This window comes from Nipponia nippon, unplaced genomic scaffold, assembly GCF_047370975.1.
Source record: "Nipponia nippon isolate SJK-2023a ecotype South Korea unplaced genomic scaffold, ASM4737097v1 scaffold_24, whole genome shotgun sequence".
NCBI lineage: Eukaryota > Metazoa > Chordata > Aves > Pelecaniformes > Threskiornithidae > Nipponia > Nipponia nippon.
The window spans coordinates 7,952,650-7,967,909 of NW_028262341.1; the positions used below are offsets into that span (position 1 = coordinate 7,952,650).

Consider the following 15,260-nt stretch of genomic DNA (forward strand, 5'->3'; position numbering starts at 1 on the left):
TGCTCTTAAACATGCGAACATACGACTCAACGTTCAGTTCGGCAAGGCAGAGACACCACTCTCCGCTAACGCTGGGGAAGCCACTCCGGCTACTCAAGCGGCAACTCCATGAATGCAAATCAGGTTGGGATAGCCAATAAAAGAATATTGCATCAATTTATTTCACGTCCATGGACACAGATGGGACTTTATACCTAGCTGCATTCAAAGAATTTGCATGCAGTCGCGCAAGTGAAAGCCATCTCACCAGCGTGGTGAGGTCAAAGCCCGGCACAGAGCATACTCCTGAGCGAAAATGAAAGGACTCTGCTTGCCAGGGGTGTGGGCATGTGTGAGGCTGCCCAAGAGCTCTGCCTTCCAAGTATTAATCCCTGATTATTGGTCTGGCAGGGCTGGAGACGTAACAGAGTATTTCACCAGCTTTAGACATCCTGCAACTCAGAAGGAAGCAGGGGCATACAGAAGGTGTAACTGAGATGGCAGTAGGTTAGTATAGCTCCAGACCCCTCTGCGAGCCCAGTCCTGCCCGGAAAGGCTGGGGCAAAACTCCCAAACGCGGGACTGAGGCTCCAAATGAGGTTCTCCTGCATTTTTACAAAAGCAATTCAAGGCCACTTAAGTGCGTCCATGTAACAAGCAGGCGGCTGAGGCACTCAAAAGCTACTGACCAAATCCCCCCGGTGACAGTCACGCTGACAGCAGCAGGCAGCAGCCGCACAGTTCTGGGCCAACTTCAGCAAAACCGAGCAGGCGCCAGGAGGCCAGAAGTGGTACCTTAGACCCATGCCTTGGGTCCCCTCCTCCAGGCACCCGGGCCCCCCCTTTTCCCAGATGACTGCTGCCCCACTTGATGGCCATATGAGCTTTCCCCTCACAGGAAGCACATCCCACTGAACCCCCACCCCATCGAGCAGAACTGAGGCCTCATTCGGAGCAAACATGCAGGCTCATTACCAGCAAGGACTGCAACTCACAGACTGGGGAAAGGATGGGAAAGAAGCAAAGGCCAGCAGCAGAACCTGCCCACTCCTAGGAAATGCTCACAATCTGTGATGCTTTGGCCGCCGAGGTGAACCCACAGCTGCTCCCCAGCCCCAAAAGCATCACATGCAAGCTGCATTTTTTGCAAATAGCCCAAAACACCCAGTTCTACTAACAAATGAAGATTCAGTGACAGCGCTTCCAAGAAGTCCCTCCCCAGGACCAGAGAGATCTTTACCTGTTAATTGAACTGACGCTGGGCACGGTGTCATTGTCACACACTCGCTCAGCAAGGAGTCTATCCCTGATCTCCCAGGCAAACATGGTGGGATTTTGGCGTTTGTACTCTGCAATTTTTTCAACGACTTTGGGTGTGGCGACCTTTGGTTTTGATCCTCCAATCACTCCAGGCTTAATACTCCCGGTTTCGTAATACCTGAGACAACATCCAAAACAAAGCTTTCGTTATCACAAATAGACAGAGAACATGCTTTAAGATTTATAGAGAACATAATTTCAAGGTAACCAAACCCCAGCAAATCCTGAGATACATCTTCACTTTCACATACACATTTTCTGCCTATGTAGTGCTTTATCATCTAACAGATTAACTTATAGTAATTGGAACTGGGCTTCGGGATACAATATATATTTTTCTGTAATAGCAAGACAAAAGAAACAATGCAAGATTAAAGGGCATGCCGGGATCCAAAATTAACTGAAAATGTGTGTTATTAATCAGCGGTACTGGCAATAATAGAAACAAATCACACCAAAGACCACTTTTTGCAGTGGACTCTTTTGTAGTAAATTACTGTTTCTACAGAAATTCTCTGTTATTAATATCTACGGCTTGTTATTTTATAGTGAAATGAAGGCTAGGTATGTATTTTATTTGCACCTCCGGAATAAATATACCAGCATATCTTTTTCTCATTTTATGGTTTTAATATGCACATTATGGATTTAATAGTTAATATTTTTCAAAATGGATTCTTTTCAACATTATGTTTTTAGTAGTTTCAGTCACGAATTTCAAGGAAAAGGGAGCTGCCCACGCTCTGGAGGGGTCCAGCTGATGCGGGTGTTTGTTTCCGTGATCAGTCTTGTGGCCCTTCCTCGGGTACAGCACCTTTACCCACACCAGCAGCTCTGCTGATGCCACACCGGGCAAGGTGGACAACTGGATTCCTAGACCGACACAAATCTGCCAGATTTCTTCACACGTAAATCACGCAAGAGCAACTGCTTTTGGTAGCACTGCAACAATACATTGCAGCTGACATCCCCAGCCCCACAAGTCTCCCCTTTTAATAAATGAAGCCTTGAACATGCTGCTAAGAGCAGAATTCTTATCTTATCCATTGAGGGCCAGAACGGAGACCAAGAACAAAATCGTGCTCCTCTGTGCTGCGCTGTCAGGGAGCGCAATGCACGAGGCACTCTCCAGCCATCCACTTCTTTGTATCTTGTGAATTTTCTCATGACCAGATGAAAAACAAACCCCGTGCCTACCTGCAACAACTGCCCCAACCGCCCTGTTCAGGCACATCCTTTCTGTACAGAGCAGACCTCGACTTCGTGAGCCTTTCAACCAGACGCCCACCGAGCTGCACGCTCTCAGCAGCTTAAACACGTCCACTCAGTGCTCTGTGCCCGTATTTCTAGTAGGGAGCTCAGAAAAGACTCCCAAGTAAGAACACAAGACTGCTTATTAATATATTTTCTCTGCAGCTACTTGACATACCCATTATATGAAAAAAAAATTAATTCCGCAATCTTTCCAGCATGAGCAGAGCACAAACAGGCTGCGCAGCCAAAGTCTGTCTCACTGTAACACGCAACCATGTTCATCAAATTTCTGCCAGGCTACCAGTTTTCAGTCTTTCTGGGAGAGCTCTGTGTGCAGGGCCTAAAATTCCTTTAAAGAGACTGACACCATGTTGTTTGTACATGTTTTCAGATATTCTGGATGCAGATGTGGACTCAGATCTACCAGTCTGCATGAGCCATTTAAGCAATATTAGTAATGGAAAGCGTCAAGTGTCAGAGATGGATTAACCCTCCTGGTATCCCTAAACGCAGCCTAGTAGCGAGCTTTAGGGCAGGGGGGTGAATTACAGCTCCTCCCATGCTTCCCGTGGACATGACAAAATGATGGCAAACTTGAACCACAAACCTACTAAGACATTGCACCCCTGGCCTCAAAACCCTCGCTGCCGGCACCTCTCCTGTGAGGAGGGTGTAGAAAGAAGGCAGACAATACCGTGAACACTAGCAAACAAAAAGTCATAGTTTTCTTAGTTCCAGTCAAAACCATGGATTTTACAAACGTTCCTTAGTGTTTTTCTCCAACGGTGCCTTGCTGCACCGTGACACAGTGTCTGTCAACCACCCCACGATGCAGGACAGCCCAGCTGAGCAGAGCATCAGCCAGCAGCTTGGGAAACCGTGGCTGCGCACAGGAGATGGTGTTTCCCACGGTGACTCTGCCACAGTAGGTAAGCCGTGACGGCAAAGGTTCTCGCCGTCACAACGCTGCGGCAGTGGCGAGCTCACCGGGGGACAAAGCCCTGGTGCCCTCTGGACAGCAAGACCTCCACTCCCAAATCTAACCACTGCCTACCCACCCGTCCTCACCACCTCGAGCCTGCAAAGGCATGCAGACGTCCATGGAAAGACTTGCCATACACAGGAGGGTGCAGGATTGGGCCCGGACCCTTTTCCCCAGGCACCTGGGAGAGCTTGGTGCGACAGGACAGCTCTCACCCAGCGACAGCACTGACGCCTCCCTCCTCTTTGCCCTAGCAATGAAGCTGGGTGCAGCAAAGAGCGGGCAGACTGCACAGCACAGGCATCCCTGACTCCCGTCTCCATTTTAAAGGCAAGGATGGCTGCGGTCGGCTTCATTTTATGCACATCAGGTCCGGGTCTTTTGCTCCCAGCAAGTCTCCAATGCAGGTGAAGAGTGGGCACCCCTGCAGTACCCTCCTCTGAGGGGTGAGAGTTGCACTTGCACTGCAACTGCTGCTTCCCTGGCTCTGGATGTTTTTTAAGTCTGTATCGAGGACTGAAAAATTCCAACCATAAAATTCCAAATGTAAGTATTTATCATAAGGATTCCCGTTTTTCACGCACACACATGCACATGCAAAAACACACGCACACAGAGCTGCAATTACAGTGACATTTTACCCACTGTAATTATTAGTTATGAAAATAATGAGCTATGAAATTCCAATTTATTGTTGACAACTTTAATGACAAAGCTCTGGAGCCTCGCTCTTAGCTCTTAGTGCAAATACATCTAACAGTAAATCTATTCAAACTATCAAAGGTAAAACTATCGGACATTTGCCTGGTAGGTAAATAAATCACCCCTTTCTTAGCTGTACATTGGTCCTGATGGGAATTGGTGGCAAGTCTACTGCAGCGGAGAGCATCACCAGCCGAACCGCGCCAGCCAGGCTGGGAGCAGGAGCCTGCGCCGACAGCGGACGCAAAGCAATAACCGAGTGGAACAGCCTGTGATGGGCAGGCAGGTCTCAGATAAAGGCGATGGAAAGTTTTCCTCGCTAAAACAGTAAAGGCATCAATGTCCTCAAACCCACACCGGGAGGAATGCGTGTAGCTTGCAGGGGAATGCATCTCCCTGCAACAAAGGCATGAGAGAAAAAGCAGGGACGCTGGCTCGTGCGGCTCTCTAAAAGCACGCCATGCGGGGCTGTGGAGATGGTGTTCGCCAGTTACGGAGAGTATAGGTAAGAGGGGGCCATGGGGAAAAGAATGCCAAGCGCTACAAAACCAGGGGCCTGTGACTTTGCCAAGGCAGTCTGATTCTGAACACTTAAATGCCCACTGAGAGATCGTAAATGCTGCTAATCCAAGCAGATTCCCTGCGTGATACTACAAAAAAAAATTGTCTTAACAGTCATTGCAGCTATGCTATGTCCAGGAAAGCAAATTGGTTAAAAATTGGAAAAGATGTTAAAAATAAAAATAGTAAAATTCTAAACAATGACGTTAACTGCAAAAGTTTAGCAAATAGTTCAGGAATTAACTTTTCCAGATTATCAAGAAAAACATATTCTTACAAAAAAAAAATGTTTTCCTTAATATAAGCTGCTCAAGTATCTCAGAATACCTGGAATCCAAAACCATTTTAACACTATAATTTAGACAAATTATGTTCTGATTTGTTCACAAGATACAAAGAAGCAGGGATGGTATTTTTGACCTGAATCTATGTCAAATTTTAGAACAAAATCAGGAAATTGTATGGAGTTTTATTTCCTCCTGTCATAGTGGTCTGAGCAGCTCCAGCCTGAACAGAGGGCTACTCGCAAAACAGCCAAAATTAAGATGGTTAATAGTTACTCATGGTATTCTGTGCTCTAATTAAGAAAGTATTCCAGCAGAAGAGTAGAAAAAGACGCAGAAACAAACAGTGGGACAGATTGCAAAATACCCTTTGTGAATGAACGCACGGCAATGTCAATGTATATATATCATATATATTATTGCTAAAAGAGAGTCTTCTTCATAAAGCAAAACAAGTAACTTGCACAACTTCTATTTTTTTTCCATTTTACTGAAGATGACGCCCAGATTTCTCTACTTGTTCAGAAGAGACATGTGCGGGATATATGCCATATATACAGCAGATACACCCCACGTGGCATCTTGTGCTTTGTGTGATAATTACCTATAAGAAACTGTGAAAGAGGCAAATCAGAGATACGAATAGTGGCGCTTTTTTCCCACATCAGGCATATAAAACCATGAGTGGTCAGGAAGCCCCTTTCCTCACTGGATTGACTTCCTGAGGTTTCTACTATTCTCCATTTGTTTGCAGCCTTCAGTTAAAGGACCGGCATCGACACTTTCCTCTTGATGGACACAGAAGGATTCGTTGTCCCCCCTTTACCTGCCAAGTATTTTGCTGACGCAGCCGTGGCTGACGCGGAGCTGCCGGGAGATGTCACACGGCCGGACCCCTTGGTGGGCGAGCTCCACAATCCTTTGGCGAACGACATCTGGGAGGGGGCGGCCATTCACAAAAACACCCCCCAGCTGATTCACGCCTCCATGTCCTGAAACACACAGGGGAGGGGAAGAAGGGCAGGAAAAGAAGAGCGGTGTGAGAGTTACGGGACATTTCTCCGTGACAGACCCCCCCCAGACCCGTGTTCCCCAGCGCTAGCCATCACTTCCCCAGGATCAGTCCAGCCTCCAGCTGCTTTTCCCGGGGCGCTGCGGGACCCGCAGCACGGAGGCAGTCACGACCGCGCTGCCTGCGCTGCTGCAATGCCACTCGCCGGAGGGGAGGACCCTCCTGCATGAAGGCAGATCGGGCCCCGTGTTGGGAAATGGCCATGGGAAACCACGCAGCGATGCCCGGCTGCCCGGATGCTGGCCACCCTCGTCCCGAAGCCAGCGGCCGCTGTTGCCCAACTGCAAACTCCGGGGGCAGTCCTGGTGCTGCCCCATGGAGAAGAGGCTGCTCGTGAGCCTCTGCCTAGGAAGCCAACTGAAAATAAGGCTGGATGATCGCTCAGTCTACATACTATTTGTGTCTAAGCACAGAAGGGGATACCTTAAATACACGTTGGGTTTTTTTTTCCAAATGCCTTGAGTTAATCAAAAGCAAAAAAAACCAGAGCATGATTTCTGCTCTTATAATTTACAGCAGTCTTGGCAGATGTTATGATCCCACAAATGAAACATGAACACTCAGGCAAGCCCCGTATATTATTCCTTTTCTAGCAGATTTGCACTGTTCGCCTTTAGCAAGGTGAATCATATATCTGGTGGGAAACAGGACCCACTTGGATGAATAGCAGTGAAACTGTGTAAAATCCACGAGCATGTAACAATCCTGTGTACCAAGTGAGGAAATATAATTAACCCTCATGTTGTTAATCAACCAAACTACTTAGATGACAGAGGAGTAGAGAAACTGAAAACAAGCAATAGGGGCAGTACGGATGCCAATTCTGGAACAAAAATAATACAGAAAATCTCTCTATTTGCACAGTGCTTGAATGGAACAGAACAAGCTGACAAGCCAAATGCCTCAGTGTTAAAAAAAAAAATAGAGAGAGCGCTATTTTTATTTAAATCCAGTCATTTCACCATTGATAAACTGCTGTCAAACTTTGCAAACACCTTCTAAAACTGTCAGGACACATAATGAATCCACATGAAATATGTGATTGCTAAAGCCAGCTAAAGCCTGTGGCGAGCAGACAAGTGTCTGCTCTGCCTTCATCGGTGCGAGAGGCAGACCTCTGCCAGCAGCCCAGCCGGCCTCGGGCTCGCCCCGGGGTGCGGGAGCAGACCCCCGGCGTTGGGGCTGCCTTCAGCTGCCCCTGCCCCAGGAGCTGCCGGCAGCGCCTGGGATGCGCTGGGGCTGGGACAATGCTGCGGCCGGAGTGGGGACAACTCGATGGCTGAGGCGCAGAGGAGCAACCCCGCAACGCTGCAGCGAACGAGACCTCGGGCTTCTCACCTATTAGCGTCTTTAATTGTACAAAATCACGCACAGCACGTTCGATATGAACAGCAAGATCCTGCAGCAGTGGGAAGGGAAGGGAAGGGAAGGGAAGGGAAGGGAAGGGAAGGGAAGGGAAGGGAAGGGAAGGGAAGGGAAGGGAAGGGAAGGGAAGGGAAGGGAAGGGAAGGGAAGGGAAGGGAAGGGAAGGGAAGGGAAGGGAAGGGAAGGGAAGGGAAGGGAAGGGGGAAGGGAAGGGGGAAGGGAAGGGAAAGAGGAAGAAGGAAGGAAGGAAGGGGAAAGAAAGAAGGAAGGAAGGAAGGGAAGGGAAAGAAAGAAGGAAGGAAGGAAGGAAAAGAAAGAAGGAAGGAAGGAAAGAAAGAAGGAAAGAAAGAGGAAGAAAGAAAGAAAGAAAAAAAGAAAGAAAAAGAAAGAAAAGAAAGAAAAGAAAAGAAAGAAAGAAAAGGAAGACAAGAAAGAAAGAAAAGGAGAGGAAAGAGAGAAAGCAAGCATTAAGACATGTGTTTCCTTAGGGAAAGGGCTGATTCTCCCCCCGGAGCCAGTTCCCAGCCCCCGGGAGGCCGGCGGAGCCCGGGCCTGCCCAGGCCGAGAGCATCCGACCCTACAGCCGCCGGGGGAACAAAGGCTGGGGCCGCCGCCGTCCCTCCCGCCACGCCGGGGGACCCCTCCCCAAACCGGCCACCGCTTCGGGAAGCGGCACCGGCGCCGAGCCCGCCTCCCTGCCCGCCCGAGGTCCCTCTCCGCCGGCTGCCGCGCTCCCCGGACGGCTGCGGGCGCCGGGGGCCCCGTCGGGCCGGGGGGCTGCGGGAGGCGGGCGGGAGGGGGGGCACAGGGCTCCGGCCCCCGGCCCGCCGTGGGGCTGGGGGAGCGGGGCCGGTGCGCTGCTCCGCTCCCCGCTCCGTGCCCCGCTCCGCAGCCCGGAGCCCCCCGCCGCAGGGAGCAGGAACGGGGCGAGCGTCGGGGGCGCCTTCGGGCCGGGGGAGCCCCGGCGAGGGGTCCGCGGGCCCTGCCCCGAGCCCCGCCGCAGCTGCCGGCAGGGAAGCTCGGGCGGGCGGAGGACGAGCCGGCCAGAGCGGCGGCCGGTCCCGGGCCCTGCCCGCGCCGGACGGGGAAGCCGCTGGGCCCGGGGCGGCGGCAGAAGGGGCCGAGCTCCCGCCTGGGACCGACCCGTCCCCGGCCGCCGTGTCCTGGGCTGCCCCGCTGCCCCCGCCGGCGGCAGCCCCCGCCGCTGCCCGGCTCCCCCGTCCTCCGCCGCCGCCTTTCACCGGGGTCGCCTCCCCCCCCGGCCCGGGGGAGCGGCGGGTCCGGGGATCGTTTGGCGCCGAACGGCCCGGGGGGCTGCCCCGCTGCGACCGGGGGCCAGAGCGAAGGCACCGGGGCTTTGCGTTTTTTCCTTCTGTTTTGCCCCGAAATTCCTGCGGAAGGTATCGATTTTCCACGGCTGCGAATGACGGAAGGCGCCGCTGAAACTCGCCGCGGCTTCTCCCGCCTGGGGTGTCCAGCCCCCCGCGGGAAACCCGTCCTCCGTGGGCTGCGGGTCCGAGACCGCCGCGTCCCGCTCGCCCCCCGCGGCTGGGCGGGAAGGGGCGCTCCGGCGGCGGGGGCTCCGCGTCCCCCCCTCACCGGCTTTCTGCCCTTAAAGTTCTCGTTTTTAAAAAAAAAAAAAAAAAAATGTGGTTCCGTTCAGTGACGGGAGAGAAAGAAACGCGGGTGTGAAGCGCGGCGTTGTCGCGGGAGGGACAGCCCGTTTTCACGGGGGCGCAGCAGCGCGTTACCAGCCGCCGTCCCGGCCCCGGGCACCGTCCCAGCCCCTGCGACGGGCAGGGCGAGAGGGGAGCGGGCGGGCGAGCGGGGGGAAAGGCGGAGGAAGGGAGACTTCCAGCCCTAGCGCTGGATGGTTTATTTTGCAAACAAATTTCCTGCAGCTAAAGGGCTGCGGTGCACTAGGAAATGAGATTAGTTCTACCTTAAATTTCGTCGCAATCTCTCGCCGTAATGCAGCGTTTAACTCACCGTGAGAGAAGATGTCATTTCACATAACACTGTGCTAATGGATAAGTCTTCCCCGACCTCTCAAGCACAACAAATCTCAGGCGAGCCCATCGCGCACGACCTGTTAACTCACCCAGCCCCGCTGCCCGCTCGTCCTCTGCCGCGCTGCCCGACGCGGAGCTGGCCCCGGCACTGCTCTGCCTTCCTCCGGGGGGGCAAAAAGGAAAAAAATCTTCCCTCCAGCCCCGCCCCGTGCCCTTCGTTTTCGTTTGCCTTTCTGTTGTTGTTGTTGCTGTTTTTAATTAACCAACATCAAAATGTTGAAATAGAGCGAGAATATCGTATAGCAAACTTTTCCGTTCGTCGGAAATACCGGGCGGCTTTCTTCACAGAGATTCGATTTAGGTGGAAAAATGTACATGTACACACACGCATACGCATAAGCGTGCGTACACATATACAGATAGATACACATACATATTTAGGCGTATGCGCATATCCATGTGTATATATAAATACATATTTACATCCACTCTTTCTCCACGGGAAAATAAACCTGGGACGAGCCCGCTGCCCGCCGCATCCCGCCGCCGTCCGTCCACCGGCAAAACCATCCCCGCTCTTCCCGAAGGGGCACGGCGGCGCCGGCGGCTGCGGGCGGCCGGCCCGGGCCGGGGGGAGGCGGCAGAGCCGCCCGGTGTCCCGGGGACGGCGGCAGCCCGGACCGTCGTTTGTCCGGACCGCCCCGGAGCCCCGGGGCAGGCGGGGAGAGTCGGCCCGGCGGCCCCGTCCGCGATCGCGCAGGGCCCGTCGCGGCCGTGTCAGAGAAGTTGAACTAGCAGCCTACTTACTATGCATTGCTGCAAACGGGTCGTGCTTACAGTGTATTTCCATCGGAGCGGTCCGGGCCGGGGCGGCCTCGCCGAGCAGATCTCGATTCGCCGGCGGCGCCCGGGTTTGGGGCTGGGGGAAGGGGCCCGAGGAAAAAGCCGGAGACCGAGCAAAAAAAAAAAAAAAAAAAAAAACACCCACCAAAACCCAAAAAAGACAAAAAAAAAAAAAAAAAAGCCACAAAAAGCAACCACGCCGAAGAGTCCCGCCCCGAGCGGGGTCGCGGTATCCGACAGCGCCGGCCGAGCGCACTCCCCGCGCCGCTCGCAGCCTCCGGTGGCTCCGTCGGGAGGGGGGTGGGGGGGGGCGAGGAGCGGCCGCCCCGGGCTGCGCCTCTGCCCCCGGCCGCTCCCCGGGCGGCCGCCGCGCCGCCGCTCCCGCCTCCCGGCTCCGAGGCGGCGCTGGGCGCGGAGGGGGCGGGCGCCTCGGTCCGGCGGCCGGGAGCCCGGCGCTCCCTCCCCGACGGCTCTTTGTGCTGGCGGCGCCGGCGGCTGCGCGGCGGCGGCCGGGGCGGGCGGCAGCGGGGGCGGGCGCCCCGTCCGCGGGGCTCGGTCCCGGGGCGGCGGCGCGCTCCGCCTGTGCCGCCCCCCGCCGCGCCGCTGGCAGCAACTCGCGGAGCCGGGCGGGGCGGCGGTGGGCGAGGGGAGCGGCGGGGGAAAGCTGTGCGAGAGGGCGGGGAGCGGGGCGGGGGCCGGGCTCGCCTCGCCTCGCCTCGCCGCGGCCCCGCGGGACCGGGGCGCCCCGTCAGCGGCCGCCGTCCGACCTGGGGCGCCGGCGCGGCGCGCCCATCGCCCCCGCCGCCGCCGCCCGCCGGGCCGCGGGGCCGCCCGCCGCCCCCCTCCCCGCCCGCCGTCGGCCGCCGGGCTGCCGGGGCGGCGCGGCGCCTGCCTGGCTCGGGCCGTGCGCCCGGCGCGCTGCCGGCCCGCGGCGGGCGGCGGGGGTTGTGGCGGGCGGCGGGGGCGGGGGCGGGGGCGGGCCGCGCGGGGGCGCGCGGGGCGGGGCGGGGCGGGGGCTCCGCCGGCTGCCGCGGGCGCCGCCCCGGGACCGCGCCCGCGCCCGCCGGCCCCGCCGCGCCCCGCGGCCCAGCTGCGCGCCCCAGCGCGCCCGCGGAGGAGGCGCGGCGGGCGGCGCTTCAGCACCGCGCGGCCGGACAGCGGCGGGCCGGCGGCGGGCGGGGCCCGGCCGTCACTCACCGCCCCGGCCAATCGCAAAAGTTAACTTGCCGGCGCCCCGCATTGGCCGCCGGGCGGCGCCACCGCCCATTGGCGGGCTACGGGCCAATGGGGGCGGGGGGCGGGGCCGCACGCCCTCGCGGGGCGGGGCGGGGCGCGGCAGGGCGGGGGCGCAGCCACGCGAGGCCGGGGGGGGGGGGAGGGGGGCGCGGACCCCGCGTCCCGGGCCGGGGCCGTGGGACCCTCGGCGGCCCGATGGAGCCTCCCGGGGCCGTGGGACCCTCGACGGGTGGGCGGCGCCTCCCGTGCCCGTAGGTCGCCCGGCGGCCCGACGGAGCGTCCCGGGGTCGCTGGTACCCCCCCGACGGCCGGACGGCGTCGAGGTTCCCCGACGGCCCCCAGCCCCGGGAGCCCGTGCAGTGGGGTCGGGGCGCGGAGGGGCGCGGGCCGGCGCCGGGGTCGGAGCTGTCTGCCGTGGCGGCGGGGCTCGGCGGCCCCGGGCAGGGCTGCGCTGGCGGGCGGGGGGCCGACGTGTTCCCACTCCGGCCGCCGAGACGCGCGGGGCCTGCTGCGGGGCTCCAGGACGGGCGAGGCGGCGGGGATGTTCCCTCGTCCCGCCGCGGCTGAGCGTGGGGGCACGGCACAGCCAGGCCGAGCCAAGTCCCCCGCCCTCGGCCCTGCCGCCCGGCCGCCGCCTCGCCGAGGGGATCGGGCGCTCGGCTCCCTGACCCGCCGCCGCCGTGGGGATGGGGGCGCGGAGGGAGCTTTGCCCGCCGCCCCCCGGGCGAGAGCCCCCGGCCCCGCCGGCCGCCCGTGCCGCTCCGCCCGCGACCCGCGCCCTCGGGGCCTCGGCGGCGCCAGGGCCGGGCCGGGCCCCTCCCTCGGCAGCGGGGGACCGGCGGCCGCTGCAGCCGCCGGCGGCGGCGCCGGGCGCGGAGCGCGGGGCGAGTTTTCGTTGAAGGCGAAACTCCCGGGCGCGGCCGAGCCGCCGCCGCGGGGCCGGGACGCGGGGGCCGGGCGGGGCCGGCCGGGGCGGGGCCGCGGCGGGCGGGGCGGGCGGGGGGCGCCGGGGCGGGCCGGGGGCCGTCGGGCCGGTCGCCCCCCTCCGCCGCTCGGCACCTCGGCCCGGGGCAGACCCGGGGGGGGGGGGCGCAGGGGTCGGGAGGGGTCGCGCCGGTCTGCGCGGAGGGGGGAGAGCGGGCGCGGGCGGGCAGGGTCGGCACCCCTCCCTGCCTGGCCTTCATCCCTGCCTTCATCGCTGCCTTCATCGCTGCCTTCATCCCTTCATCCTCTCCCTCCTCCTCCTCCCCCGCGGGGCACTGCGGGTGAAGCCCCCCCCTCCCCCGGCCCGACACCCCGCAGGGATGCGGCGGTGCCCGCGGCCAGCGGCGGCAGAGGCCTCGGGGCGCCGCCCTGCCCGCCCTGCCCGCCCGCCGGCCCGGGCAGAGCTGCCGGTGCTGCCGATCCCGCCGCCCCCGGCCGCCCCCGCCTCGCGAGGCGTGCGGCGCGCCGCCATGAAATGCTTTATCGATTAAACGATTATTCAGGCGATTTAACTAATAAAAGGCCCCATCGATCGCTTCGGAATTGCATTCCGCCACCGAGCCGCGAGGCCGCCTCCGCGCCCGCACCCGCACCGCCACCGGCCCCGCGGCCGCGCCGCCGCCGAGCTCCCCGCGGGGACGCCGGGACGAGGCTCGCCGCGGCCTCTCGCCGGCCCCGGTCCCCTCGCCCGCTGGGCCGGCGGACACCCGTGCGGCCCCGGCGCCGACGGGGGGCCCCTCCGCGGGACACGGGGGTCGCGGCGGCCCCCGCGCCGCCCCGAAGGCCGCAGGGGGAGCCGGCCCCGCTGCCCGCCCCGGCCCCGGCCCGGCCCCGCCGCACCCGGCTCTGCCCCGCACCGCGGCCCACGCGTGACCGGCCGCGGCGGCGGCTCTCGGCGTCCCCCGTGGCCGCGGACCCGCCGGGCTCCCCGCGGCGCCCAGCCCCAGTCCCACCTGTGCGGCCGGCCCGGGGGGTCGCGTAGGTTTTCTCCAACTCCATCCCGGCTTTTCAGGACTTGGGGAAATGGACAGAAAAGTTTCCACGTCGTGCTGCTATCGCCCTCCTTTTCCTTCTTTTATTCCTTTTCTCTTCTTTTCTTATTTTGTTTTCTCTTTTTCTCTTTTCTTTTCTTTTCTTTTCTTTTCTTTTCTTTTTTCTTTTCTTTTCTTTTCTTTTCTTTTCTTTTCTTTTCTTTTCTTTTCTTTTCTTTTCTTTTCTTTTCTTTTCTTTTCTTTTCTTTTCTTCTTTTCTTTTCTTTTCTTTTCTTTTCTTTTCTTTTCTTTTCTTTTCTTTTCTTTTCTTTTCCTTTCTTTTCTTTTTCTTTTCTTTTCTTTCTTTTTTCTCTCTTGTCTTCTTTTCTCTATTCTCCTTTTATTTTCCTTTTTTCTTTTTTCTTCTTTTTTCCTTCTTTATTTTCTCCTCTTTTTTTTTCTTCTTTATTTTCTCTTCTTTTTTCTTCTTTATTTTCTTTTTTTCCTTTCCTTTTTTTTTTTTTTGAGGGGCTCTCGCAAGTTGGAATAATTCAACTCTTCCGCTCCCCGCCGAGCTTTTGCAGCTGATCACTGAGCTGAAACTAAACGTTTTAGGTGGAAAAAAGCCTCTGAAGGAACCGTGAAATGATTAAGAAACTAAAGAGCTCCTCGCCATGTGAGATCATGTCCTGTTCTCTAAAACATCACAAGATGTCCCCAGACGCAGCCAAAACCCAAGAAAACTCTGACATCTGTTGTAGCAGGAATCAAAGTTTGCTCGCAACCAGCCGCCCCCCGAGCGCTCCGCCGGCTGCTGCAGAGCGGCGGCACCGGCACCGGCGGCGGCAACCGGCAGCGGCAGCGGCACCGGCGGCGGCACCTGCCCGCTCTGCCTCCGCCAGCCCCAGCACGTCACCAACTTTTCAGCAGAACCGACTTCCCCTTCCCGGGCCGGGGGGTGACGCCGCAGCCCCGGGGCCGCGCTCCCCGCCGGGCCGGGCCGCGCCGCCGCGGGGGCGGGACGGGGACTCGCCGGCCAGTGCCTGGGGGGCGGCGGAGGCACCCCCGGCGCCCCGCATCCCCCCCTGCCCTGCTCTGCCCTGCCCTTCGCCCCTCGCTGGGGGACAGCCCTGAGGCCGGAGCGGAGCCCGGGGGGCCGGGGGCGAGCGGCCCCGACGGGGGTGCTGGGGGGGGCGGGGGGCTGGTCTGGTCTTTCCCGGCCCGGGGGGCTCCGCTCGGGCTCCCCCCGCACCTGCCGTTGGCACGGCGGCCTCCCGCCGGTACCGAGCCGCGGCTGCAGGCCTCAGCGGCGTGGGTGAGGGCGGGGAGAGGGGAGGGGGCGAATTCACGAGGCCTCGATCGCTCCCAGATTTATTTTTCAGCCAAGGCGACTCTGGGGGGGGGAAAAAATAAATAACGGCGCTCCCGTGCCCAACGGACAACATAAACATCAGCCCCGGGGAGCCTCCCGTGAAACCGGGCCCGGCGAGCGGTCCTGCCCGCAGTGCTCTGCTCCCCTCGCCCACCCGCGCCTGCGGCGAGGCTCCCGCTCCCACCCGCGCACACCCACAGCCGAGCGGTCGCGGGCAGGGGAGAGGAGCGGGGGGCTGAAGGGAGGGGACCCCCGCTGCCTGCAGGCAGAGCGGGCAGGGGCGGCCCCGCTCGGGCCGGGCCCTGCCGGCCGCGAAGAGGGAT

The 15,260-nt window shown here is 59.4% G+C and overlaps 1 protein-coding gene across 2 annotated transcripts in view; it reads right to left on the minus strand.

The window, feature by feature from the left end:
* Window positions 1–13,789, minus strand: part of PAX5 (paired box 5) — a 139,963-nt gene extending 126,174 nt beyond the window's left edge. The window contains exons 1-3 of one of the 2 annotated variants that reach the window (XM_087761422.1): window positions 13,548–13,789; window positions 5,909–6,074; window positions 1,220–1,417 (exon numbers count right to left, since the gene is read on the minus strand). In XM_087761422.1, the coding sequence (XP_087617548.1) occupies window positions 1,220–1,417; window positions 5,909–6,074; window positions 13,548–13,593 (410 nt within the window). In that variant the 5' untranslated portion in view covers window positions 13,594–13,789. Of the gene's footprint in view, window positions 1–1,219; window positions 1,418–5,908; window positions 6,075–10,338; window positions 10,382–13,547 lie in introns of those variants that run through there. The other variant, XM_087761423.1, reaches the window with a different exon arrangement.
* Window positions 13,790–15,260: the final 1,471 nt, after the last annotated feature.